General features: G+C 47.4%; 1 protein-coding gene and 1 non-coding gene across 2 annotated transcripts in view; both read left to right on the forward strand.

The window, feature by feature from the left end:
- GALNT17 (polypeptide N-acetylgalactosaminyltransferase 17) overlaps positions 1 to 25341 on the forward strand; it is a 220355-nt gene that overhangs the window by 134415 nt on the left and 60599 nt on the right. Inside the window, exon 6 of the mRNA XM_074594579.1 lies at positions 7279 to 7396. Coding sequence (XP_074450680.1) covers positions 7279 to 7396 — 118 coding nt within the window. The remainder of the gene's footprint in view (positions 1 to 7278; positions 7397 to 25341) is intronic.
- Positions 15132 to 15199, forward strand: LOC141746960 (U5 spliceosomal RNA). Its single transcript, XR_012588563.1, has one exon. It is a non-coding gene; the product is annotated as a U5 spliceosomal RNA (small nuclear RNA).

Genomic DNA, 25341 nt, shown 5'->3' on the forward strand with positions numbered 1-25341 from the left:
CTAAGTGTCTTCTGCATCCGAGCGGCTGTGGAAACGGCGTAAGACCTGATCTGTGTAATGGAGATCTTTGGGGCTAGAGTTTTACTTCAGCTGACAATGTATGTGGGACTGGGGACAATTACTACCTGCACGTGAGCGTTTGGACAGCCTATGGCAGCACACATCTGTACGAAAAGTCCTGCGAAAAGTGCTGAAGAAGTGGGAGCGTGGAGGCAGGTGCTCAGGCATCCGGGGATTTTTAGTGCTGGCGCATCCTTGGGTTTTGTAGAATCCACAAGGAAGGAGAGTGCTTCTAGGCAATGACCTCGGCAGCAGTTTTTATCCTGGAGGGGAAATTTTACAGTTGAGTTATAGTCCTGAAGCTTGGATGTGTAAATAGGAATCTGCTGTAGACTCGCACATTGTCTAAGCCCACCGTGGGCACCGTAAGGATGGGCACGCAGCTTTCCTTGCTGCTGCTGGCTTAAAGCAAGGCTAGAAACAGCAAATTGGGTGTGCGATTCCTCACTTATAAGGTTATTCACTACCAGTGCTTTTCTCACCATAGATGACTTAAATCGGGGGGCCTGGCGCACATAACAGTATGGTAGTTACTGCAGCAGCTCCAATCTGAAAATCACTGAGGTGATTTATAAAAGCTTTTTCTCAAGAGCATCAAGGTATTATCATCTGACAGAGCAGGAAACAGGGGTACAAAGAAGTTCAATGCGTTGCCCGAGGTCCCAGAGAGAGCCGCTTCTTGACGTGGAAATGGGAGCAGGCATACAGCAGCGAGAAAGTCAAATCCGTCTTGAGCAAGGTCGCAGACATGGGTAGGCATAATAGGTATTTTAAAAAACACATAGTTTTCACAGCTTCTTTGCCATTAAAAGTTTAAGTCGTATTAATCTCCAGTAAATTCAGAAAAGGCATTCCATCTAGCATCTCTTTTATGGGGTATCTCTTCTTTTTAATTTGTTTCGCGGATTCTGTAGTACTTAGCAACAGCGGGGAAAATAAACCCATTTGAAACAGACAATTAACCAAGGTCAGTGGGGCAGGGAAGCTAGAATTATTCAAGAAACAACTATTGCAGATGCCATCCTGGGGATAATATTAAGCAAGGTACGCTGCTGTGGGCTAAAATGCCGTTCCTTCATAGAAATTTTATTACATTCTTGTGAAAGACACATCCAGCTTTCATCTGCCCAAGCCATTACGCAGGCAGTGAGGGGAAGCTGAGAGTGTGGCTCCTGCCTGACTCCGCGTCTGCATGTGGATGCCCCTCCGTAGGAGGCAGAAGCAATATATATTTCTCCTTCGGAGATGTGCTTCGTGTGTGATAATAGTTTTTTGGGCTTTTCTGATCAGCATCTTGCCCTTGCACGCTGCTGTTAGCTGCCTCCTGCGGCTGCCCCGGCGCTCAAACATTTCTCTTCCATTACTGCAAAGTTCTTAAATTAATGATCTGAAGTTCACTTTTAAAGCAAATACTGCTCCACAGCATGCACCCAGGCCGTGTCTGCCCTGCATGTTTGCTTTTGGGAGAAGCTGGGGTGGGGTTGAGGGGGTGAGACAGGGGCACCCTGCATTTTCCTGAATCACAGAATGGCTGGGGTGGGAAGGGACCTCTGGAGACCATCTGGTCCAAGCCCCTGCCAGAGCAGGGTCACCCAGAGCAGGTGGCACAGGAACGCGTCCAGGCAGGGTTGGAATGTCTCCAGAGTCGGAGACTCTACCATCTCTCTGGGCAGCCTGTGCCAGGGCTCTGCCGCCCTCACAGGAAAGAAGTTTTTCCTCATGTTGAGATGGAATTTCCCGTGTTCCGGTTTGTGCCCGTTGCCCCTTGTCCTGTCCCCGGGCACCACTGAGAAGAGTCTGGCCCCATCCTCTTGCCCCCCGCCCTTTGGCTATTGCTGAGCATCGATGAGATCCCCTCTCAGTCTGCTCCTCTCCAGCTGAACAGCCCCAGGGCTCTCAGCCTTTCCTCAGCACAGAGATGCTCCAGGCCCTTGATCATCCGCTGTCCCCTCTCCAGCAGTTCCCTGTTCTCCTTGAACCGGGGAGCCCAGAACTGGACACAGTGCTCCAGGTGCGGCCTCCCCAGGGCAGAGCAGAGGGGGAGGATAACTTCCCTCCACCTGCTGGCCACACTCTTCTTGATGCCCCCCAGGATGCCATTGTCCTTCTTGGCCACCAGGGCACATCACTGGCTCATGGGCATCCTGTTGTCCACCAGGACTCCCAGGTCTCTTTCCACAGAGCTGCTCTCCAGCAGGTCACCCCCAGCCTGTCCTGGTGCGGGGGGTTATTTCTCCCCAGGTGCAGCACCCTACGCTTGCCCTTGTTGAATTTTGTAAGATTCCTCTCCACCCAGCTCTCCAGCCTGTCCTGGTCTTGTTGAATGGCTACACAGCCTTCTGGTGTGTCAGCCGCTCCTCCCAGTTTTGTGTCATCAGCGAACTTGCTGAGGATACGCTCTGTCCCCTCGTCCAGGTCCTTGATGTGTATGTTGAATAAGGTATTTGCCCTTGCAGTTGAGGAGGCAGTTCCCAAAGGTGCGGATGATCACTAAGCCAAGTACAATGGAAAAATGGGCTTGTTTTTTTTTCCAATTCATTTTTAATTCATTCGGTTCATCTCCTCTTCCATTTCTCTGCCCCCCAAACCCTGAGGAACCAGAGGTTTCCCCTGTGGCTTTGCAGTAGGACTGACTGCAGATCGCCATCACAGCAGCACGTTGCCCGGGGATGGTGGCAGCCCTGGGGTGGCCTTTGGAGCACTCAGTGGATCATTGCCCCTCTGCCATCCCCAGAGCTGTCCTGCTGTGGTCAGACTGGGCCCAGTGCGTGGTCTGCAGTGGGCTGGACCGGCCAGGAAGGCAGCTGGAGCGGGAGGGCTCCAGCCTGGAGTCCCTGAGCCCCCAGGACGCGTCTTGTTGCCAGTGGAGCAGAGGGTTTTGCATGGTCTCTGCCCCGCGGAGCTCTGCTGCTGGGGTCTGAGTAACCCTGGCTTATGACCAGAGGCGTCAATCCTTAACATCACGTGCTTGTATTTAATTTCCACGCGGGTATTCTCTTGCTGTAAACCTGCGTTGCTCATCCTGGTCTTGATTTATTCTGCGATACGCTCACTGTGCCACAAACGCAGGAGAACATGGCACTGACAATTGTTTCTGTTGCAAATTTCGTGTATGACCAAAAGAAAATCATGCATTTTATCATAGAGTGTCACGTAAAAATAAAGATGGTGATCTTCCTTAGCCTGGGGTCATCAGGGAAATAGTAGCTAGACCCCTGCTTAGAGCTACAGGCTTAGTTTACCTGAAATTTTCAACGTGTGATGAGTTGGTTAAATAAAAGCCACGGAGCTCAGGCTCTCCCAGTGCATCCTGCTGAGATGCTGGCTCCCACCAGTGAGCCCCAGCTGGAACGTGGAGGTGCAGACGGGCAGCACGAGTGGGAAACTCCGTGTGTTTTGGACAAGTCTGCAATTTCCAAATGGAGAATAAGGTGTTTGAATCGGGTATGTTTAATTAGGAATGGCAAGTTTGGGAGAGGGACAAATAACACCTTTCTGGGCAGGTAAAGGACCATCCCAAATGTGCTAAGCGCGGTGCCGTGTCTCCTGAAGCGCTAGGGTTGGGTTTGTTGCAGGTGAGCAACTCCATGATTGACGTTTATTAAAAACAACAGCAGTTTAATGGAAACTGGACACCGCAGCAGTTCTTAAGGCATGTTCTCAGCCTTCCTGCGCTCAGCGGTATGACTGCTAATTATTTTTTTAATATCTTTTTTCTACATATTTTATAACCTACGCTTTAGTATAAAATTGGAAGCAAAATCCAATTGTGTAGGAAAATTAATTTCCTTGAATTGAAGAAGCAATCTACTTGAGACTTTTTAATCATTAGGTGATAACTGTGCACTAAAGAAGGGAAGACCATTAAAGCAACTTAATAGACTAGGATAAACGTTTTTCCCTGTATCTTCTTCACTTTTATTTAGAGATTCAGACTGAGGATATTTCATAAAAGCTGCTCTTCTTGACCTTTCGTCACTTATTGTATAGAGGAGCCAACCAAAATACTGGCAAGGAGCTAACGCTGTGGATTCTGGATACGAAACCCGTAATTCTGCTAAACATCTCTGTTCATCCTTTCCTGCCAAATTCTGCTTTCCCTTTCTCATTAAGGAAAGAATAGCTATCGGGACAAATAAAAATGCATTTAGCTGAGCTGAGCTGTGTGTGATTTTTCAAAACAAACTGTGTTAATGCTTTTAATTAAGGGGCAGAGGAACAAGAGGCTTTATCAGCTCTTTGTCTGCAGGCCATTATTGCATTGTGGATGGGCTATCTGTTATTGTAACCGTCCACCTTTTTGAAGGATTTACTACAAAATCAAATGGTGTTTTTATTTAAATTGTTGAGCGCCGCTTGATTCCTCATTTATTTAATATGGAGGCATTGTTACAAAGAAGAATGTAGCACTTAATTTGTATGGCTTGAGGGAGCTCCGATCCGCTCGGGAGTGCTGCTTTGCATGCTTCACGGTGTCCTGTGTTGGAAACAGGGTGTGCAGCAGAACGAAGAAGAGGAAGATTGGAAGGTGAAGTTACCAAATCCCAATCAGGCTGTTTCCAAGAGCATTTTGGAAAGGATCGGTGACCCTGTGGTCTATAAAGTGAAGTCAGGTTGTAAAATAATGATGAAAAAAGCTTTCTTGGGCAACAGCTCCCGTGCATGGCTGTTAAGCGGCTTCCAGTTCAGAAAACCTTGTTTATCTGGTGGTGAGTTCCCAGTGATCCACGTTATTGGATGAGAAATGCAGTTTCATGTGTCTGAAACTTTCATTTGTGTTTGTTTTTTTTTGTTTTGGTTTGTTTTTTTTTTTTTCTGGCTTTAGCTGTTCTCTGGGCACCTTTAACAGACCTAACCGGTTTTGACTGGAGAAGTCAAAGGTTCCCGTGCTCCCCCACACCTCTTCCCCGTGGAACAGCTGAACTGGGTTGTTCATGCTCCATGTAAAACCGGAGCAACTTACCCTTCTATTTAATTCCAGGAAGCAATCTAGGATAATGGAGGTATTAGATTTGGCATCTCTAAGGTGGTTATCATTTCAGAAAGAATTGTTTCTGCTAATGGCAGTTAACTTGCTACAAATAAAGCAGTAGAATTGAAATCTTAAGTACTAGAGTGGCAGCAAACCATGAAACATTATACCGCTTATTGGAAGGAAGGCCGAGCTGGCTGTCAGGGAAGAAATCTATTGAAAAAATGCTCTGATGGATTCCAATTCGAACTAATTTAATATGGCAGGAGCATTCAGCTGTTCTACCAGTCTATTAAAAGTATCAAAGTGTCTATAAATAAGAATACTTAAGTGGCTGGAACTCTTCATCCACGGGGCTGGAGGGTTTCACAGGGATTGACTTGGCTGGTTCTCGGCAGGTGTAAGTCCTTGGGGGTTGTTGAGCCCGGTGGCCGCCCGGGGTGCGCTGGGGACCCCGGGTGCTCCTCTGGCAGGTACGGGCAGTTTTTGGGGTGTGGATGGAGAGGTTGAGCGTGGGCCTGATCCTTCTGCGAGCTGTGCCTGGGTACGTTTGAGGGTGCTTTCCTCCTCTGCGAGCCGTGACTGCGTAGTTCAGCCTTGACCATGCTCCCCAGCATGGACAAGCATTGAAATGTGCTTTGAGCCAGGACTCTGGGGCTGCTGTTAAAATACACCATCTCATTGCCCGTTTTCTACCTCAAGACCAGGTTCCCTCTGGAGAAAGGGCATTTCTAAGAGGCGTGAGATTCCCCAGGTACGGAGGCCATTGGTGTTACACCCTGCAGCACAAGGCGAGTGTCCCCTCGGCCCAGGCGAGGAGCTGCAGAGGTGATGGCCATCCCATCCTGCATGGTGGAGCTTCCCCCTGGTCGAAGCTTTGAGCTCAGGGTGGGCGGGGGGGGTCCCATAGCTCCCCATAAGAGCAGAGTCTGGCAGTACTTTGGCACAGCTTAGCTGTAAAATCCATTGTCTCCTCCCTGCTGATCCCTCTGAGTGGATCCTTGTTGGTTTTTTTTCTTTACAGCATGGATTCAAATGCAAGCAAGTTAAAGGGAAGAACAGTTTTTGCATTTTTATTTCAGTACAGAAAATATCCCAGGGGGTAAACTTTCCACATACCATAACCGCAACAGATTAGTGTATCCCCCAAGCAGCATAATGATACGGTTTTGTTCAGTGCTGTGCTCTGTGGCAAAGTGTGATTTTATGGAGAGGGTCACAAGTGTTTAACCGTTCAAAAAGTACCCCCAAACGTGATCTCGGCGTGCGTGAATCAGAGCAGCATCCTCATCTCGGGGAAGCTGCGTCAGATGGAGATCTGGTCCAGCGTTTTGCAAGGTAACGAGGGAGGGATGGGGCACGCGCACGTGGCAGCCTGGGTCGTTAGTAAACATAACCATCTATTATGTCCTTGAAATTGCATAGTTATTAAAAATTAACCCCTGACACTGAGCTTTTCCTCAGTCTTTCTGCTGTTCTCTTGGTGTCAGTATTGTTAGCATTGCTCCCGTTTTCCTCTGTTATTTTCCCTGACCGGGCACGGCGCTTGGCTGCGCTTGCAGAAGTGGAGCCGAGCAGCGCCGATGGCTGCAGGGCACGAGGGTTGGCGGGACGACTGTGACAACTTGGTCTCTACCCGGGAGCCCTTAGGTATTGCTGGAACCGGGCAGATGACACAGCAGATGTTTCTGCAAGCGGTTGTCTTGAATTTTTAAAGAATTTGCTTTTGCAGATCTGCAGTTTACCTTGTCACAAGTTGATAATGACTCCTTTGTGATATATAAGATACATATACAATATATTTCAGATATATAAGAAAGATCCCTCGTTTCACAAGGCACTGTAAAAACTAGTGTCTCTCCTGAAGTCCAGCCTGTTACTAGACATGCTGGAAGAAAGCAGGAGAAAGGAAATGCCATTATTATATTTCCTTCACAACTGGGGAATGGAAGCCCCAAGAATTTGTGCCCTTGCCCATAGACACACTGAGATGTTTGCGACAGAGCCAAGACCTGAAGGCTTTTCCGTAATTTAATCCTAGGAGAACTCTTTCTCCAGTCTACACAGTGAAATGAACTTAAATTTTGGACAATTTCATTGCAGTGGTAAAGTAGCGTATTCAAAGGCGCAGAGCTCACTCATTGCTGCAAACTCCCCAAGTAACTTTGCAGAAACTAGCCCTCGGTCCATTAAAGATTGGAAAATGTCAATAATGGTGCATTTCTGTTGGTTTTCTTTTCATGCAGGACGCCGGCGATGATCGGTTGCTCATTCGTTGTGCACAGAAAGTTCTTTGGAGAGATTGGGCTTCTCGATCCGGGGATGGATGTGTACGGAGGGGAGAACATAGAGCTCGGCATCAAGGTTTGTGACACATGCGCGAGAAAAATTGCACCAACGGTACATAAGGAACCCAAAGCAACACTTTAACAAGATAACGTAAACAGTTATTAGAACGCTTCAGGGGAATGAAGCATTGATGTGTTTTATAGCATTTTATTTTAAGTTTAAGGGGGAAAAAGGACTTGCTTTTAGAGGTGAGTGTAGGTATTATTTTTTTTCTTGGATGCTTATCTGTCTGACCTGATGCAAAAAGCTACCGAGATGAAATAGCATCCCAACTTAAAAAGGCCCTCATCACCTTGTCACACCGTTGCTACAAGTTACAGGTATCTCAAATACCAGGAAAAATACCGTGTCATTTTTGTCCTGCGAACAGTCTTAGCGGGGCTGGTGGGACTCTTGGGAGTATCTCAAGAAGGCACAAAGCCTGAAAATATTTTACAGGCATTTAGCATCTGCAAATAAAATAAGTTCATGAACAGGCAAAACCTGCTTTTAAAAGAGAAACACTAATAGCTGTGTTTTCAGAGCTGCCTGGGTGCCCCCATGCAGATATTCGTCGTTGCAGAATCCACCGTGACAACATCACTTGATTACGATATTAGATGTGGCTTAGTGATTCAAGTGTTTACATACAGTGAAGTGATTCATAAAGCAATGAATTCAATGTTCAGAAGCAACTTGGGATGGCAAAGTCTACGGAGATTCTTCCAGGCATGTTTTAGAGTTCAGTGCTTGTACGTTAACAAGCTGATAGGGAGAGGCTCGAGACTTATAACTGGAAAATGGAATTGACTGCGCTGTTGTAAAAATGAAAAATCATTGTTCAGTTCGTAGATTTACCAGAGGATGTTTGCTTTGCTGGCAAATCGGAAGAAACTTAAGAAATGCGTTGTTATTGGCTACGGGGAGCAATAATCTCACTTAAACAAGGGAGTAGAAATTAAAGGCTTTAAATATGCCACACAGCTCTTCTCCATATGAAGTAATTATTGCACATCATCGTGCAGCTCACTTCTTTGGTCTAGAGAGATCCCGCTCTAAACCAAGCTTCTCTTGTGGCCATCCTTATTTGTTTGTTTATGGGATTTTTTTAATAATATCATTGTGGAACCAGCCTTCTCAAAATCAGTAATTCAACCCATCTGCTAGGGTTTTGGGGGATTTCATGGAAGATTGGCTTCTTAACTGGAAAAATAAGATGGATGTCTCAGGGACAAGTGATGAGCATATGTCTTCTTTTTCACATGCTGGACTTTTTAGAAAGGCTATCCTTTCCAAAACATCCTTTTGGAAGAAAATAATCCCTCTCTTCCCCTAGTGACTTTCCCAGGCTTGGGGTTCCAACCCATGTGTTTCCCTGCTGCTTGCCCACTCATATGCCGTGTGTTTTGGTCCAGGTTTTAAAAATACTGGTGGTTTTGAGAGCCAAAATACTTAGGAAATCCGCTTTGTAAGACTGTGTAGAAAGTAGATTTTAAAGATACCCGAGCTCCAAAAATCAATGTCTTTGCAAGTGTCTTATTTAGCGACCGAGAGCTAATGGCCCATTTAATAGCCGCTGGCCGTTGTGTGTGCGGGTCAGGTAGCTCACGTGGAGAGCGGTCCTGGAGGTGCTGTCTCTGCGCTTGCCAGGTGTTTGTGTTCCACTTCATAGTAAGATTTCCGTTATACGTAGTTTATCTGAGGCTAGTCGTTGGATAGAGAGTCGTTAGGGATTCAGGCAGATGTCAGGTCTCAGGGGGATGTATCTGTTTCTAAAAGTCCTGACGTACGGAGGTTGCCAGCCCTTCCTCACGTGCTTGAGACCTGCCATGGCTGGGGTCTGTAGCAGCTGTAGCACGTTATTAGTAATACAGGACTCCTTATTAATAAAATTGTTTCAAATTATCAACTTGAATATAAAATTATTAGGCTTTTTGTGCGTGTTTTGCTGTTTTGCCTGCTAAGTGGCTGGCTGTAGTCGGAAAAGTAATTTGGTGGTTCCTTGTTTGTTTCAGTGATTCTTGGATGAAAATAAACACAGAAAGTATTTATTTTCCTTTTGATGACGGTGCAAATACCATCATCTTTCTGAGAATCATGGGACATTTTTTAAACATTACATTCTTATATTGCCAAAAAATGCTCAAAGAAAAAAAATGAGATAATAAACCCATCGAGGCTACGAGAAGGACGTGTGTCTGCAAAAGCACCAGCTAACTATATTACGGTAGAATGAAATGCAAGTAATCTAAATTAAAAAATGAAATAAATAATTGAGAAGGTTGGGCTGTACTAACCTAGAAGGACCAAGGCCATGTACTGTACAAGAGTCTTATTCTATTAATGTGCTTCAAATATTCTAAAATAAGCTGTACTGCGCCTCCGTGGGCTGAAATATACGGGCCATATGTTTCTTTCAGTTGCTGAATTCAGTTAGCTAAATGAGAAAGCTCCTGCATGAGCCACTTAAAAAAAATGAAATCCCGTTACTCACGTTAACAAAGGTGGCTCCGGGCTCGCTGCTCTGCCGTACGTGCTGGGAAGCATCCTCGGGTTGCTCAGGTACTAATAATAATAAAGCCATTAAGTTTTGTGTTGCCGCCCCAGGCAAATTCCTGTTCTGCTTGAGGGGTAGCTTTGGCCCTGATGAGGGCAACGTGCTGTTCTCTGTGTTGTTGTGTTTTCTTTTATCACACTGGAGTGTCTCCAGAAGGTTGCGCTTATCCACGCCTCTTGTCCCTGATGTCCGCTGCCTCACTTCCCCAGGCAGAGTTGAGTCTAATTCCCCTTTTCTTGGCAGAGAGCGGAGAAGTGTTTGCTAAGCAAGGCAGTTTAGGCTAATATTTCAACTGAGAGGTTTTCAATGTGGGTTTTTTTTTTTCTCCCCCGCGCCTCCCATTCCCCCCTAAAGCGTGCTTTCACTTATCAATTCATATCAGGTCACAATCAAATTATAATAGCGCTAGGTCTCTCTTAGTGTTGAGAGGCACAAGGACCAAACGTTTGGTGTGTTCCTGCGTTGGTAATTCCCCGCAGCAGACTGCTTGTGGAAATCTTCCCCCTCTCACCCGGCTGGTGACCAAGGGACACCGGTGAAGCTGCTGGAGACATCTGATACCTGGTCTCGGTCTTGTGTAGGAACAGGGAGAGCGAGCGTTGCTCCAGGCTCCCGTCGCTCCTCCTGGGGTGCTCTGGGCCACAGCCCGGCCCCTGCCCCAGGCCCAGCTGCTTCTCTTAGTTCCAGAAAGAATAAATCTGCTCTTTCTGAACAAGCTTTGAGCCAACTCTTCTAACCCTTTGCTGTGCTGAACAAGTTTCTGCTCTGGTTTTATAACCTGCTGTCCAATTTCCGCGGCTTGAGAGTGTTGATGCTGCTCTGAGTCCCCACCAGCTCCACGTGTGAATTTTGGCACAGAGGCTTCTCAGACCGTCTCTGCTCCTTCTGTTGAAACTTTTTGTTTTATTTTAAAACTGTTTGTGGCCCTGGCTTTTAGTGACTGTGGGACGAAGTGGGAAGACTCTTTTTGCTGTGTGTCTCGCTGCTTCTCTGCAGGGAGGGTTTCATGGGTTTTCATGGTTCGTCACAGACATTGACTAAAGACGCTCCATAAAATTGCGCGTGTCTATTTGAATAAAGATGTGAAAGTCTATTGCATGACTGTTGCCATGATTTCAAAGTCTGGGATGGGTTACAAGGTTGCTTTCAGAGTATTTTGTGCTTCTGTCATGCATTGCTAATTAAACTTATTTGAGTTGTCTTTTAGAGATTAATTTAATCAATAAGGATATTATTACTACTTTGATGGTATCATTTGTACAAATTGTCACTTGGAGAAAGCAATTAACTGAGAATGCTTATTAGCTGATCCATCCCACACCTTATTTGTGGAGTAAGAATCGATTATTGAATTCATTAAGAAAAGCACAATTCAGGGATCCCTTTGAGATTTAATGACTGACTCGAGCTACTTTTTACTATGAATGTTAAATTGTCTGAAGTTTGGGTTGGATCTTTTTAAACTATTTCCAGAGGAAGAGCACGACATGTCCTCTTAATACCCCAGATATTTTTTTTTTTCCCCCCATTTTTCTGACATCTGGATGGAACAGGCCAGACCTCCGGTGCCGCCAAGCCAGCGTCGCGCACGTGGAGCGGGCAGAGTTGCTGCGTAGCTGTGAGGGCTGGGAATACGGAGATTCACAAATCAAATGGGTACGACGAGGGCATTGAGCATATTGTTGTTAGTGGTGATTTCTTTAATAATCAGATTCTCGTCCTGCAGCCGCTTAGGCACAGGAGTAACCTCATGGCGCCGGCAGTGACATTGATCCGCTCCCAGAGGGCACCGTGCCTGTGTACCCTTCAGTCTGTCAGAAACCCTTAAAATAGATTAAATCGCATTTTAATGGCACAAATCTCTTGTGTGCGTTTCATCCATGAAGGAGCCCATTTTGTTTATATGAGTACAATTATTCATATGCTGAAACGTTGAGAGGGTCAGGCAAAAAAAAAAAAAAAGGAAAGCCATCAAATAGGTGTATTTAAATTCCACAAGGGAGCTTGACTCTTTCTGCATTCAGAAAATCAAAATCCTTCTCTTCCTGCATACATTTTACACAAAATTATGGCTGTATCTTTTTGTTAAGAAGAGAATAGTGAGGATATTTAGAGGAAGCGCTTCTTTCAGCATCCGTGGGCTTGAGGTGAGGGACGGACAGCCCGTATCCAGCCCTGCGGGAGGCAGAAATTCCCCGCCATGGGGCGCTGGGTGGGAGCAGGGAAGGATGTCAGAGCAGGGCTATGAGTCACAAGAAAGATGGTTTTGCTTTTTTCCTCTTTTTTTTTTGTAAAATAAATATGCTAGCACAGGCTTGCTTTCCCAGCCCAGCTGGGAACACAGGTTCCGGCACGGATACCCTGTGTCTGTATCCAACATTGTGCACGTCTCTGGAATGGAGAGTGATGGACACGAGCATAATGGGCAGCACGTAAATACCATTGGGGGACGGATATTTGGCTGGCTTTCTACTTGCATGAGCCTAATATCTCAATAGTTAGTGCCTGTCATCAAAATGTAAAAATATCCCTGGTTAGGGTGGAATTTGTTTTTATAACGTCAACCAAACGCGCAGACATCTAATAGCGGGTGTCACGTTTTGACTCGGTGATGTGCGTTACTGCCGTCATTTGAAATGTCGTTTTGCCGGGGCTTTTTTGTTTGATCATCTTCAAATGTCGCTCTCTCTCGGTTCTTCTGATTAATATATTAAAGTCTGGGCGCAGGCAGAGAGACCTGACGGTCGGCAGCACCTGAAATCCCTTTTTAACCACCCTGTCCATCAGCGCCGGGGCGTGAATTCCGGCGTTCCTGACGGCTTCACCAGCCGCTGTGCAATGGGTGCGCCGAGGCTTGCGGCACGCGGGAGATCTGCAGTGATGTGTTGTTACACTTTTTATCGCTTTGAAAAATAGGAAGCTGAAAAGCATGTAATTTATTCATAAGGCTTTATTAGGCTTGTGAGGGTTCGCTGAGACGCAGTAGTTAGGGTTGAATCAAGTTTCTCCTGATGTGGAGGGTGGTTTTTCTTTTCCCTGTTTGCACCTAGCTTTGCTGAGGCTGAATTAATCATGAAATTACACATGCGGCAGTGAAAGGTTTTTCTGGGAAGCGTGGAGACAAGTCAGCCTGAACTTCTGAGGGAAGGACTTTGAGGAGCACAGACAGGGTTTGCTGCAAGATGTCTCCCAAGGTCTGTTGTGTGGTTGGTTGGTTGGAGGAGGTGTCGGTGCCTCAGCTGACAGACGTTTCTGGTTGCAAGGACGGAGAGAACATGCCTTGGACTAGTTGAAGGCTTTGGGGTAAAATTGCCAGATATCAGTTGCTTATCTGGGGAGTATGGACTGTTCAAATAGCCACTCTCTTGACATTTCTGAGGATTTATAGCAAGGAACTGCAGCCTTCACGAAATTGGTCAGATGCAGATGACGTGGAAGTCAGTGCCAGTGGTGGGGATGCTGGAACGGGGCTGTTGGCAGGAGGGGAAGGGGACCAAACTCTGGGCTCACCCATCGGGGAAAGACATTTTGGAGTTAGAGCAAGACCTAGTTTGCAAAGTTGGAGGCTAACCCTTGGTAAAAGTAACAGGGGAACCACCGAAGCCTGGGGTAATTGTCTTTAATAGACGTTGGAATTAGAGTTGGCCCAGCATGGTCTGCAGGGCGAAGCTGCGTGGGGATGGATCACATCTCCCTCCTCCCTGTGGCACAGAGCAGCCGCAGCAGCAGTGGGTCGATGGAGGGATCATAGAGCTGGCTACGGCTTGCCAGGACCCCAGAGACTCCTGCAGTTTAGGACACGTTAAAAAAACAACCAAACCAACAACCCCCCTGTCCCCAACCCAAACCCAACAACAGAAACTCAAGACCAGCTTCTCAAAAGTGTTTTATCAGTCAGGCACTAAAATCCACTTAGAAATTGGGGCTTAAGGCTGTTTCCATACGAAACTCAAGTTTACTTGGAACAAAATAAGAGGCAGAGTAGGACTGACCTTGGAAAAGGTCTTAGAAATATAGCTTTAGGAATAGTGGTACACCGGTAATACGTTACCTTCGTGTACAGCCACAGCCTGTTTATTTGTACCCGTATCCCCGTTCCCCTCTGTATCCCCTCTTCAGAGTGATTCTTGTGTGGTCGGAAGAAATATTTCCAGCACTGAACACTATCCAATCGCTGCCTGTATTTCTTTTAAGAGCAGGAATCAGTACAAGTATGAATTCAGATCCTATGTTTGGCATTTTAGTTGTCAGCGCAGTATTTACTGTAGGTGCTTGAAAATGCTTTACAAGAAGCTCCGGTGTAGTTTTCCAAACTGGTAAAATGTTTTTCATCACAACCGCCCCCGTGGAAACGGAGCCATATTTTGATTATTTTTCTAAACAGGCTGTAACCTCTGCGCCCGGGAGCCGGCGAGCGGCTCTGCTCTCCCCGCCGCAGCGCTCGGGCGGTTTATGGCCGTCCCTCCTCGGGAGAGGAAATTGCAGGCAGCAGCCGCAGAGCTCCCATCGCTCTTTCGTCGTGATAGAAAACGATTTGTCATCCCTGCCTGTTACCAGCTGACAGATGGGGACAGGTAGAGGCGGGGAAGGGACCGCTATTTTCACCCCACTGGATTGTAGCGTTTTTACTGACAAGTTGATTTTTATGCGAGGAAGGCGCTGATCATCTTTGCTGGGAAAGATGATAACTCTTGCCGTGCAATAGGCCGTGTGTTGCGGTTGAGATTCACTGGTGGATGAAGAAATCCGTTTCAGGACTCAGCCATCCCTTATCTTCACTTGAAACTCTGGCAGGTGTCAGCTTTTCACCGATTTTTCACAGGGTTGGTGCGCGCCCCTGGCAAGGGGTGGTGAGGGATCTGCCAGGCGTTGGTTTAACAGGCTGGACTGCAGTCAGAGTCCACCCTGGTCACTCTGGGCTCGGGTGGAGAAAGCCAGATGTAGAGAGCAGCCAGGGCATCTCCATTGCTCAAGGGGCTGCGGAGGGCAGGGGCAAGTGGCCATGCAGGTTCATAGATCCTTAGCACAGTTAGATTTATTTAAGCTTTTCACCAGAGCCTAAATCCCGAGGGAGGTTCTGCAGCGCTTATCTTTGGCCTAACTCGGCTCCTGATGAACAGAGCCGTTCCCGTGTTGCTCTTTGCACTGAATTTGTGGAAATTTGAATTTCCACTGCTATAGAGATACTCTGAACAAACTAGAACAGAGATACTCTGATTTTTCTTCGGATCGTGTAAGTCTTTTGCCTTTTACTAAAGATTTCCATGGAGAGGAACACCAAATTCACTGTGGTGAGTAGGACTGGGGCAGTGACTATCCCCCTGTACTGGGCACTGGTGAGGCCCCACCTCGAGTGCTGTGTCCAGTTTTGGCCCCTCACCACAAGAAGGACACTGAGGTGCTGGAGCGTGTCCAGAGAAGAGCAACGGAGCTGGTGAGGGCTCTGGAGCACAAGTCTTGTGAGGAGCGGCTGAGGGAGCTGGGGGTGTTCAGCCTGGAGAAGAGGAGGCTGAGGGGAGACCTTCTCGCTCCCTACAGCCCCCTGAAAGGAGGGGGTAGCCAGGGGGGGTCGGCCTCTTCTCTCAGGTAGCAGGCAATAGGGCAACAGGGAATGGCCTCAAGTTGCACCAGGGGATGTTTAGATTGGATATTAGGAAGAATTTCTTCACTAAAATGGTTGCCAAGCATTGGAAGAGGCTGCCCAGGGAAGGGGTTGAATCACCATCCCTGGAAGTATTTGAAAGCCGGGTAGACATAGTGCTTAGAGATAGGGTTTAGTGGTGGCTTTTGTCATAGTTAAGTTGACGATTGGACTTGATGATCTGAAAGGTCCCTTCCAACCTAGGCGATTCTATGATTCTACAGAATTTGGACCACAATGCTGTTGTCAGGTGAGGTTGCTCCAGATGCTCCTCAAGCACAGGTGCTCCCACCCCTCCCCACATCCAGGCTGTGGGCATCAAAGACACCTCCAGTATCCCCAGGACAGACTGATTTTTTTTTTTCTGTCCCATACTGTGTTTCTTGGGCATAACACTCATCCCACAGGTCCTTGAACTTCTCCTGGGCTACCAGCTCTCCATCCTCTGTGGAGAAAGATGTGGCAAAGGAGGCACCCTGACTCTGAATTTTCACGCTTTCCTGTGCGTCGCTCAGGGGTACATCCACTGCTGGCCATGTTCCCTCAGTATCTTATGTGGAAATGTCTGAACCCTGCTAGGCGTGGGGCTCAGGGTGCCGCATCACCCATGCTTTGTGTTATGGCTGTTGGGATAAAACGCGGCAGATACGTAGCGCCTGCTGCCAGTGCACGGTCTGCTCTGACATTTGCACCCTTCTGGGCACGGGTGAAGATGTTTGCAGGACAGATTTGGGTTACCTGGCAGTCCTGGCTTTGATGCTCAGGCAATGGTTTCCCTTCATCTCCAGCCCCAGAGATGCTGTGCCACCCTCTGCGTCTCGTCCAGCCAGCCCTTGCTCCTGTGGGGAAGACTCGAGAGACTTTCCCATAGCAGGAGACATTTCTTGGCTGGCCGAGCAGGGGCACTGGGCTGCACTGAAATGTGGGATCCAGGTTGCATCTTTGGGGTACGTCAGCAGGTATTTCGAGGATTGTGGGGGCCAGAGGCTTGTCGTGTTGGCGTTCGCTGTAGGCTGGTGCATCTGGGAAGCAAAAGGGTTGGCATGAGTGATGCCAGCAGGCTTGGCGCAGCCATGCTTTGGCTCTCACCCTCCGTGTTCTTGCAGGGAAATAAATTACTTAAATCCTCTTAAACAGCAGCAATGGGTATGAGCAGCTGTAGAAGGATTCCTACATTGTTTCAACTGACATATTCCCCTCCGTACGGCAAAGCACGTTGGTTTGCTTCTTTATTAGCCCTCTGGGCCCTGCTGAGTGGAGGCAGCCCTGGGACATCCCTTCCCGTCCCCCGTTGCCTGGGCCGTGGTCACGTTTCCAGCACTGAGCACTCATTAACGTGGGGATGATGCATGAGCCAGAGCGGTCGCAGCTCTCAAAGTGCCTGGCGGCTGCAATTCGGTCAGGAATTGCTGAGGTGTAGCAAAGTTAGGCCCCCTGAAAGCTGGTTTTATAGCATCACTCCCTGGAGGACGACTGTCCTTTAAAGTATTTCTGGGTGTCTGAAACAATAACTCTCTGAAATCTGCTTTCTCCTTTCACTCATCACTATACAAGGTGAGCAGCAGCACATTTACTCCGTGCATGTGCCTACAGTGTCTGGGATATAAATTACCCTATAAAACAAAAAACAGGCTTGCGTCTTCCTAAAAACCAACTCCAAGCCAAACTGAACTTTGTCTTCTTACAAAAAGCACACTGGGGAAATGCCAAGAGAAAATTTGACGTGAAATTACGCACCAATAAATGAGGCTCATAATAAACTGAGATGAGGGATGAGGTTTTTTTCATCCCATTATATTCATAAAGCTTTCAGAAAGCTCCCTCTTCATCATGGCTGCAAAGGCAAGGTTATTTTTTTGTCTTTTCATCTGTCCTTTCTTATGAGAAGACTAACTTGTGGTGCCGTTGCTGGGGCTGTGGGACACACAGATCTCTTCCCTACCTCGTCCAGAGCCACAAAGTTGATTTTATGAGTCTCGCCGGCCTCCGGTGACTCAGGCAGGGCAGAAGCCTCAGACCGGTCCTGTCTCGTAATCACCGAGCGTTGGGTTTTTTCAAGGGTAAGACACTCTCTTCATTGACTACGGATTTCTCCTAGGCCCGAGGATTGTTCTTGGTGAAAATGTAATCAATGCCGTTACACTCCTGTGATTTTCAACCAAAAAAGCTTGTAGTTAGAAATTCCCAACCAGCTTTTAGCCTGCTCACAGTCTCTGTAAGGCTTTGCAGTCATCCTCTGTCAAGGACTTTCAGGTCAAACCTGTTCATTTTTACAAACGAAAACGCTATTTTCCAAGAGCCCCTGCTGCAATCGCAGCCTTGGCTCTGAGAGCTGTTCGAGCCGTATTTCTTTTTCATCTGAACTCCTCACCAACACCGAACGCGGTTAAAAGGCAGCTGGCAGCCTGATGGCAAGAAACAGAGACCATCTGCGTTTCCCTGCGTATGTCCGTCCCGGCTCTGCCAACTCAGCAGAACATTATAGTAACAATAATAATATGCATGACCAAATATTGTCCCAGCCCTGCAGCAAGGCCGGCTTCACCCCCAAATTAAGGAAGGCCTTTCCACCCGGCCTCCTTCAGGCACCTGCCCTTCAAGCATCCCAGTTTTGCTGGAAGACCTTGCATCACCTCCTGGACTCCCCCTTGAACATCCGAATCCTTTGGCGACTGGTATCCTACTCCTTGGGATTGCTTTATAGCACTTGCTTTTATGTCAGCTTACGGGCAGGTGTGATGGATCGTGCCACGTTACAGTCGCCCGTTCCTCCGAGACGCTGAGTCCGGCGTGTTTGTACGCCAGTCGCCTGCCCCCTGGCCTTTTGCTTTCCGCTGTTCCTGGGGGTGATTTGCCGTCGTGCTGTCACAAGCTGCAGCGTGCGGTGAGTGCAAAGCAGATGTAAAACACTTAGTGGGGATGTTAACACCTGGTACACATTCACGCCCCACTCTGAAGCTTTGCAGAAAGTCCTGGAAGATCTCTGCCTCCAGCAGATCCTGCTGTGTCCAGCCCGTGGCTTGCTTTGATCGGAACGAATCCTATGTACTTTAGCTTGATTTAATATATATGAAGCTTGTTTGGGGTAGGAGTTGCTTCGTCTCATGTGTTCAGAAAAGTTGTTGATGTCTTTGGACTCAACCAGTGTCAATGGCAGTGATAAGAAGTCTCAGCTTGCTCAGTCGTCTTCTCAAATTAGTTGGCACACTTCTTCCATAGTTCTTTCGGTACCAGCAGACTTGAGCGATGGCTTCAGTGCGACAAGGAGGTGAAAATTCCCAGCAAAATTCAGTGGGAACTAATCATTCATCTCTTTCAGCCATGCTGTAAAATCTCCTTTTTCCTTTTGTGACTAGTGACAGCCTGGCGCTGAATGCCTGTCCCTTGATGTGATGTCACTTGAGACTTGCCCTGTGCATCGTGGAGAATAACAGTGGAAATAACTAGACATGATTTATGTTTCCCAGTGCATTTATCCTTCCGTCTAGTGTGTCCTTGTGATACTCGATGGAGACCGCAGAGGTGGTGCTCTCTGGGACTCATTTTGAACAGCGTTCACAGTCAGCGCTCCCTGTAAAGCGAATATTGTCACAGCGGTCAACTTTCTGGCTTCCCCGTGGTGTGTTTATTATTCATAGCAAGACTGTTGCCTCATAGATGATCTAACCGCTGTGATGCACCGCTGCCGTAATGCGCAAAAGGTACTTAACCCCAATAACACTGCACACAGTTTTCATTCATCTCCTTGAACTTTAGGGTTTTCCCAGGAGTCCCGGGACAAGGGAAAACGTCGCAGCTTGACCTCTACACCACGGGCTGCCTCCTCACGCTCGGATTAAGCTGCCAGCCAAGTCCCGTCCTCAGATTCCGTCAGAGTTTGGGTGGTTGACCAAAAATTCCTTGGCTTTGCCTAAAAACTCAGCCACTAAGGTATTAGATACCATGGAACTGAAGTATATATTAGGGTTCTTTCTGCACTCCGGGTTTTAGTGATGTTTTCAGCATCCAGTCTCTCCCTGAGCTGGATGGAAGCAGCCGGTACAGGAAGCTGGTGAGGCAGATCAGAGAACAAAATGACATTCCACCTTTGACTACCCAGGCTGTGATCCAGCACTTCACTTTCAAGCACCTGGGCAGTCGTCTTAATTTCCGTGGCGCTATTGCGTCTGCTTAAATGTAAGTTCTTCTTAAGTGCCTTTTGGGGTTGAGGCCTCTAGAGCTGAACTCGAGCCACAAGGGTTAATACCTTTGAAACAAAATTTTTCGCTGGAAGAAGGTAGTGTTTCTCATCCTTCCCCCCCTTGCCGCCTCCAAACAGTTCTTCCATTTTACGAGCTAATTAGCTGATCTGGCTTTAAAATACAAGTGCATCCTTCTTGGATTTTGTCATGTGTCACCACCCTCCAGAGAGTTGTTATGTCTTATTTGCACAGAAAATACTGGGAGAAGACACCAGGAAGTTAACTAACCTGTTCATGGGATAAATTTATACCTAAAGCTTCAATAGCAAACCCATTATTTCATATTCATCTACAGACACAAGATACGTATTAATTAACCAAAGTACTGCTAGTGGGCATATGCAAATGAAGTGGCATCAATCAAGCCAGGATCACCCCTTTTTTTCTTTGTGTTCTTATTTTATTAAGAAATACTGCTTTGTGCTGACTGCAGTTCCTTAATATCAGATCTGTGCCTCGAAGCTCAGTGCTAGGACCGAAAAGAGAAAGAAAATGAGAATTTCCTAGCGCTGCAGAAACTGCTGCAAATAATGCAGCTTATAATGAAGAATTCATATGTAATCCCAGAGAGGAGATAACTGTCTAGATCTGCCTCAGGCACAAAGAACTCAAGTTTATTTTGGTAGAAGGTACTTCTTTCTGTCAAAGCAACAGAGTTAAATGGAGAGAGACAATTAGATATAAATTCACATTTGGACTAAATATATCTAACTTAATATGTAAAATAGGGGGTTTAAGTTTTTCCAAGACACAAGGTGATAGCAATACCCAAAGCACTAGATAACAAAGGATTTCCTGCATTGCCTGATACGTGCTCGCTTTAGGAGGAAGGTGATCCTCGGCGTTGTCACCCTTCCCCGCTCCCGGGGTGCCAGCAGCCAGGACACCAGGTCGAGCAGCGTCTCCTCGGTGCCTCCTGAGCACACACACTGGGGACGCTGCTGGTGCGTCGGCTTTTAAATGCTTCGGGTCTTCGCACGTCCGTGTCCTGCACATCTCCCGGACCGCGGGAGGTGGGTACCTGTCTGCAGGAGAAGGTAGGGTAATAAGTCTCCTTGCTGACCTCTTCAGCTCAGCAGCCTGCTTCCAGTATCTCTTTTCTCTTCTTCCTTGCTTTGGCATCGTTCAAGTATTGATTGTGCTAAGGGCATATCAGTGTTTTTATAATTGCTTCTGAGGATGCATTTTGTTTGCTTTCCAAATGAAGGATCTAAGATGGGTATTAAATGATGAGCCAGGACTGCGGGGAGGTGCTCTAACCTTTAACGTGTAAGAAGACCTATCATTAACATTGCTGGCAAAGACATTGTGAGTGGTAATAAAACTCCTTACTCTATAGTCTTTTCCATCCAGAGCTGTCAATCCAGCCACCAAAGGCAGGTAACTGCTGATATTCTCCTTTTGCTTACAGGGTCCCGTAGCACAGATGTGTCTGCGTTAACCCCAAGCACTCTGTGTGCCCCCCATGCCTGCCCATTTTGTCCCTGGAGCTCTGGATGGACAGAATTGGTCCAAATCCCCGGGTCGAAACATCCCTCTGTGATTTTCCTTGGGTCCCCTGTGTTGGCAGGACACGTCCCCCTCTTCCCAGTCCCCTCCAAGGAGCCGCGAGCTCCAGGAGAGTCCATCTAAAGCCACACCTGAGGCTCAGCTCTTCCCCTCTGGTCTGATGTGGTTGGCTTGGCAGCTATGGAGTTACGAACAAATGCAGAGAAAGTTTGTATCCAGAAGTAAAATATTTCCTTTCTCCTTCCTGCGATTTTGGGTTTAGAACTGTATAAATGTACAGATTTGCATCTGTTTTCTATTCAAAACTTTAGCTTCTGCCATTTGTACTTGAAACATGCTGTGTCTCTGCAAAAAACTCATGTTCCTTATTGGATTTTTCCAGGATCAGGAGCCTGGGCTTTGGCTGTGAACATAAAAAAACCCCCATTGCTGTAGTTTTGGTTTCTGCTCAGCCAGCTCCAGATCCCATAATTTCTCACCAAGCTGGTGAACTTGCATTTGGCAAGCTTTGTTTTCTCCTTATCTGTGCATGCTGCGATGGCATCTCCAGTTGGGTGCTCAGAGGTGGCGAGTCACAGGAGATGACACATGCTGCCTGCCCCGGGGGTTCCTCTCTCGCCTGCTTTAATGGCCAGCACAGATGTCTCCATTCAACACGATTTGAAAAACCCAGAGCTGGAAAAAAATCACAGTTTTCTGATCTTCCAGCCGCCTCTTGCACTGAGCCATCCTGACAGCCCCCAGACCCTTCTGTTCCCAGCAAGGGCTCCTCGCAGCCGTACCCAAAGCCACGAGCAAGGGCCAGTGTGTGGCCGTGGGACCCAGAGACCAGCAGATGTTGCCAGAGCACCCAACAGGGTGACCAGCCACATTGTCCATCCCAACCCCCTTCACAGCTCTTGACGCCTGTGTTATCAGAAGGTCGCAACCACGTTTCTAGTCCAAGCTCGTCACAACCACCGAGTCCCTGGTAGTTTCCGCGCGTTTCTGCTGCTTGGACAGGGAGGAACGGCTGCCCAGACAGGGAGGAAGGGCTTCCGAGCGTTGAGGCTGTTGACGTGCCATGGTGATAGGTCACTGGCTCTGCTTGCTGCCCAACCTTGCTCCTCACCTGCCCGTTCGTCCCACACCATCCTGTCGGAGCAGTGACATCGTTCCCCACTGCTTTATTTTGCTAACGAGCACGTGTAGCCTCTCTTATTGACCACATCTGCTGTACTTGGACTTGACCCTCTTGGCCAAGCGTTTGCTACATGCAGGGTCCCCATCTTGTCCGATGATGCATCTCTGTGTGCTTCTAAGGCCATGGAGCAAAAGCTTCAAAATACAGGAGACTTAAAAATTATTAAGAAAACAAACCTGTCTGATCCCTGCCTCAGAGGTCTCGGTTGCTCGGGTTTGTGCAGGCTGCAGGAACAGCGTGCAGACCTTTATAAGCACGGCATCTTAATGGTAATTTTTGCTGACAGTCAAAAATCAGCCAAGTGAACCATTTGAAAAGCCTTTCAAAACTGTTCATTTACATCATCTGCTGCTTTTGTCAAATACACGAAAGACTGTCTTGTCATGTCTTTTGTCTCATTTTTACAAGAGTTATGTTGTCTGTTTAGATTATATTACAGGAGCAAACAGTTGTTCAGGGATTATTGTTTGTATGATACAAGGAGGACATTCAAGAACCGTAACAGGGTGGTTATCAGTTATCTCCTCAGCTGAACCTGCTATTAATTATTTTTTTTCCTAACCTATAAGCTTAACAGTAACTAAAGCTGCATCCGGCGTTGACTCTGTCCCCAGTATAAGGAGGAGCGCATGGAGAAGAATTTCTGGTGAATTGAGTGTCTTTTTTTGTCTGCCCAGGTGAGATGGGGGACCAACGGCAGATACGGGTTTAGCTTATTTTGAATTCCCTTTGTGGAGCAGGTTTTGTTGTTCTGGTGCGTGGTTCGTTTAATGACCTGGTGACGTGGAGGTGTGTCCCCATGGAGGGCAGCCTGGCTGCTGCGGGTGGCCTCCGGCAGGGCACCCCACAGTGACTGGGGGGAACAGGGGCCACGTGGCCTGGAGGAAGGTACGGAGTGTCCTGCTGTGAACTGTGTGGGCAAGACCCCAACTCCCTTGAGAGGGAAATGCTTCTGACATGAGGGGTAGAAGATGGGTGTGCCTGTGTCATTCATGCTTTCCATGCTTCCAAAAGCTGCCCTTCTTGAAATCATAGAATCACAGAATGGTTTGGGTTGGAAGGGACCTTAAAGATCACCCAGTGCCACCCCCTGCCCTGGGCAGGGACACCTCCCACCAGCCCAGGTTGCTCCAAGCCCCGTCCAACCTGGCCTTGAACCCCCTCCAGGGATGGGGCAGCCACAGCTTCTCTGGGCAACCTGGGCCAGGGGCTCACCACCCTCACAGCCAAGAATTTCTTCCTAACATCTCATCTAAATCTCCCCTCTTCCAGTTTAAAACCGTTCCCCCTCGTCCCATGGCTCCCCTCCCTGATCCAGAGTCCCTCCCCAGCTTTCCTGGAGCCCCTTTAGGGACTGGAAGGGGCTGGAAGGTCTCCCCGGAGCCTTCTCTTCTCCAGGCTGAACCCCCCCAGCTCTCTCAGCCTGTCCTCACAGCAGAGGGGCTCCAGCCCTCCCAGCATCTCCGGGGCCTCCTCTGGCCCCGCTCCAACAGCTCCGTGTCCTTCTGCTGTTGGTGCCCCAGAGCTGGAGGCAGCACTGCAGGGGGGGTCTCCCCTGAGCGGAGCAGAGGGGCAGAATCCCCTCCCTCCCTCTTGGTAGAGATTTACACATCATGGCTGTATATCCTGCTTCAGTTTCAGCTGGGAAGTGCCTCTTGTTTTTAAAATCTCTGTTGTCTTTAAAACCATTTACAGCAACTGTATTTTCTTTTTTTTTTTTTTGTGAGGGACACTTAGGGGCGGAATCGCTCCCCTCCACCCCTCTTCCCAGCATCTTTCTGAACAATAAAATTGAGAACTATCTACCTAAAAATGGAGCAGCCCGGGGATGCGCGTGCCTGGGCTGCTTTGATTTCATTTGGTCTGGGGGAAGGCCTCGTTGGTGGTGTAGCAGTCCGCATGTTTAATGGATTTGCTTGGCTCTTTCTGTGACACGTATAAAGGGAAAAATGTGTTTATTGGTATTAAATTTAGAAGACCTGTAATGTTTAAGAGGGAGATATGTTCAGTGCTTTTGAAAATGTGATATGAAATGGGAAATTGTCAGTTTTGCTGTCTTTGCAGAACTTCTCTCAGCTTTACTGACCAGGCTTCTGCGATGTGGTTATAATCCAAGTCCTAAAAAACAGAATGTGTAATAAAATACCTATGGCATGTCATCATTTTCAGTTATATTACTGTAACTGGTGTATATATCTAAAGGCAATCATCGCTATGGAGGAGGGAGGAAAATACAGAGAGCGCTTTAAATTTCTTTAGACATTGAAACATCTGAAGGAGGATCTATAATGGTAATATACAATAAACCTCTTTTTTTTTTATCTCCTCATAAAGTTGTATCTCTCTTCCTTTTTCTCCTAAAGTTGATCTGACTTTCAGTATGCAGACTTCGGAAATAAATCCATGATTAACTAAACACCAGTTATTCATAAAACTCCTTGTTTTATAGCAGCATTTGAAGCAGTGCTCAGTACGTGCTCCTCCAGCAGAGGCACCCACCGTAGGGACATTATTTGCACTGTAGATAAATGAATAGTTATATCTGGTGAGCTTGTGTTCCGTTGCACTTACCCCGCTGGTGTAAATTCATGTAGGTTTACGGAGGGAGAAGAGCCGTATTTTTTTTATAGCTGCAGGAGAGCTGGCCCAAGGCTGAGGATCTCCAGGCATTGCACCGAGGGAATGACATTGCTTCTGCTGACTTTTTTGGGCGTAAGAGCTCATCTCAAGAAGTGCAAATGGGATTATTTTATTTTTTTTTTTTCCCCCTGAATTTCCATATTTCAATTCCAGTTAAGAGTAAGTCCCGGGGCATTTTGGGACCAGCTGCTTTCATTACTGGAAAGCATT

Source organism: Larus michahellis, chromosome 7 (assembly GCF_964199755.1).
Source record: "Larus michahellis chromosome 7, bLarMic1.1, whole genome shotgun sequence".
Taxonomy (NCBI): domain Eukaryota; kingdom Metazoa; phylum Chordata; class Aves; order Charadriiformes; family Laridae; genus Larus; species Larus michahellis.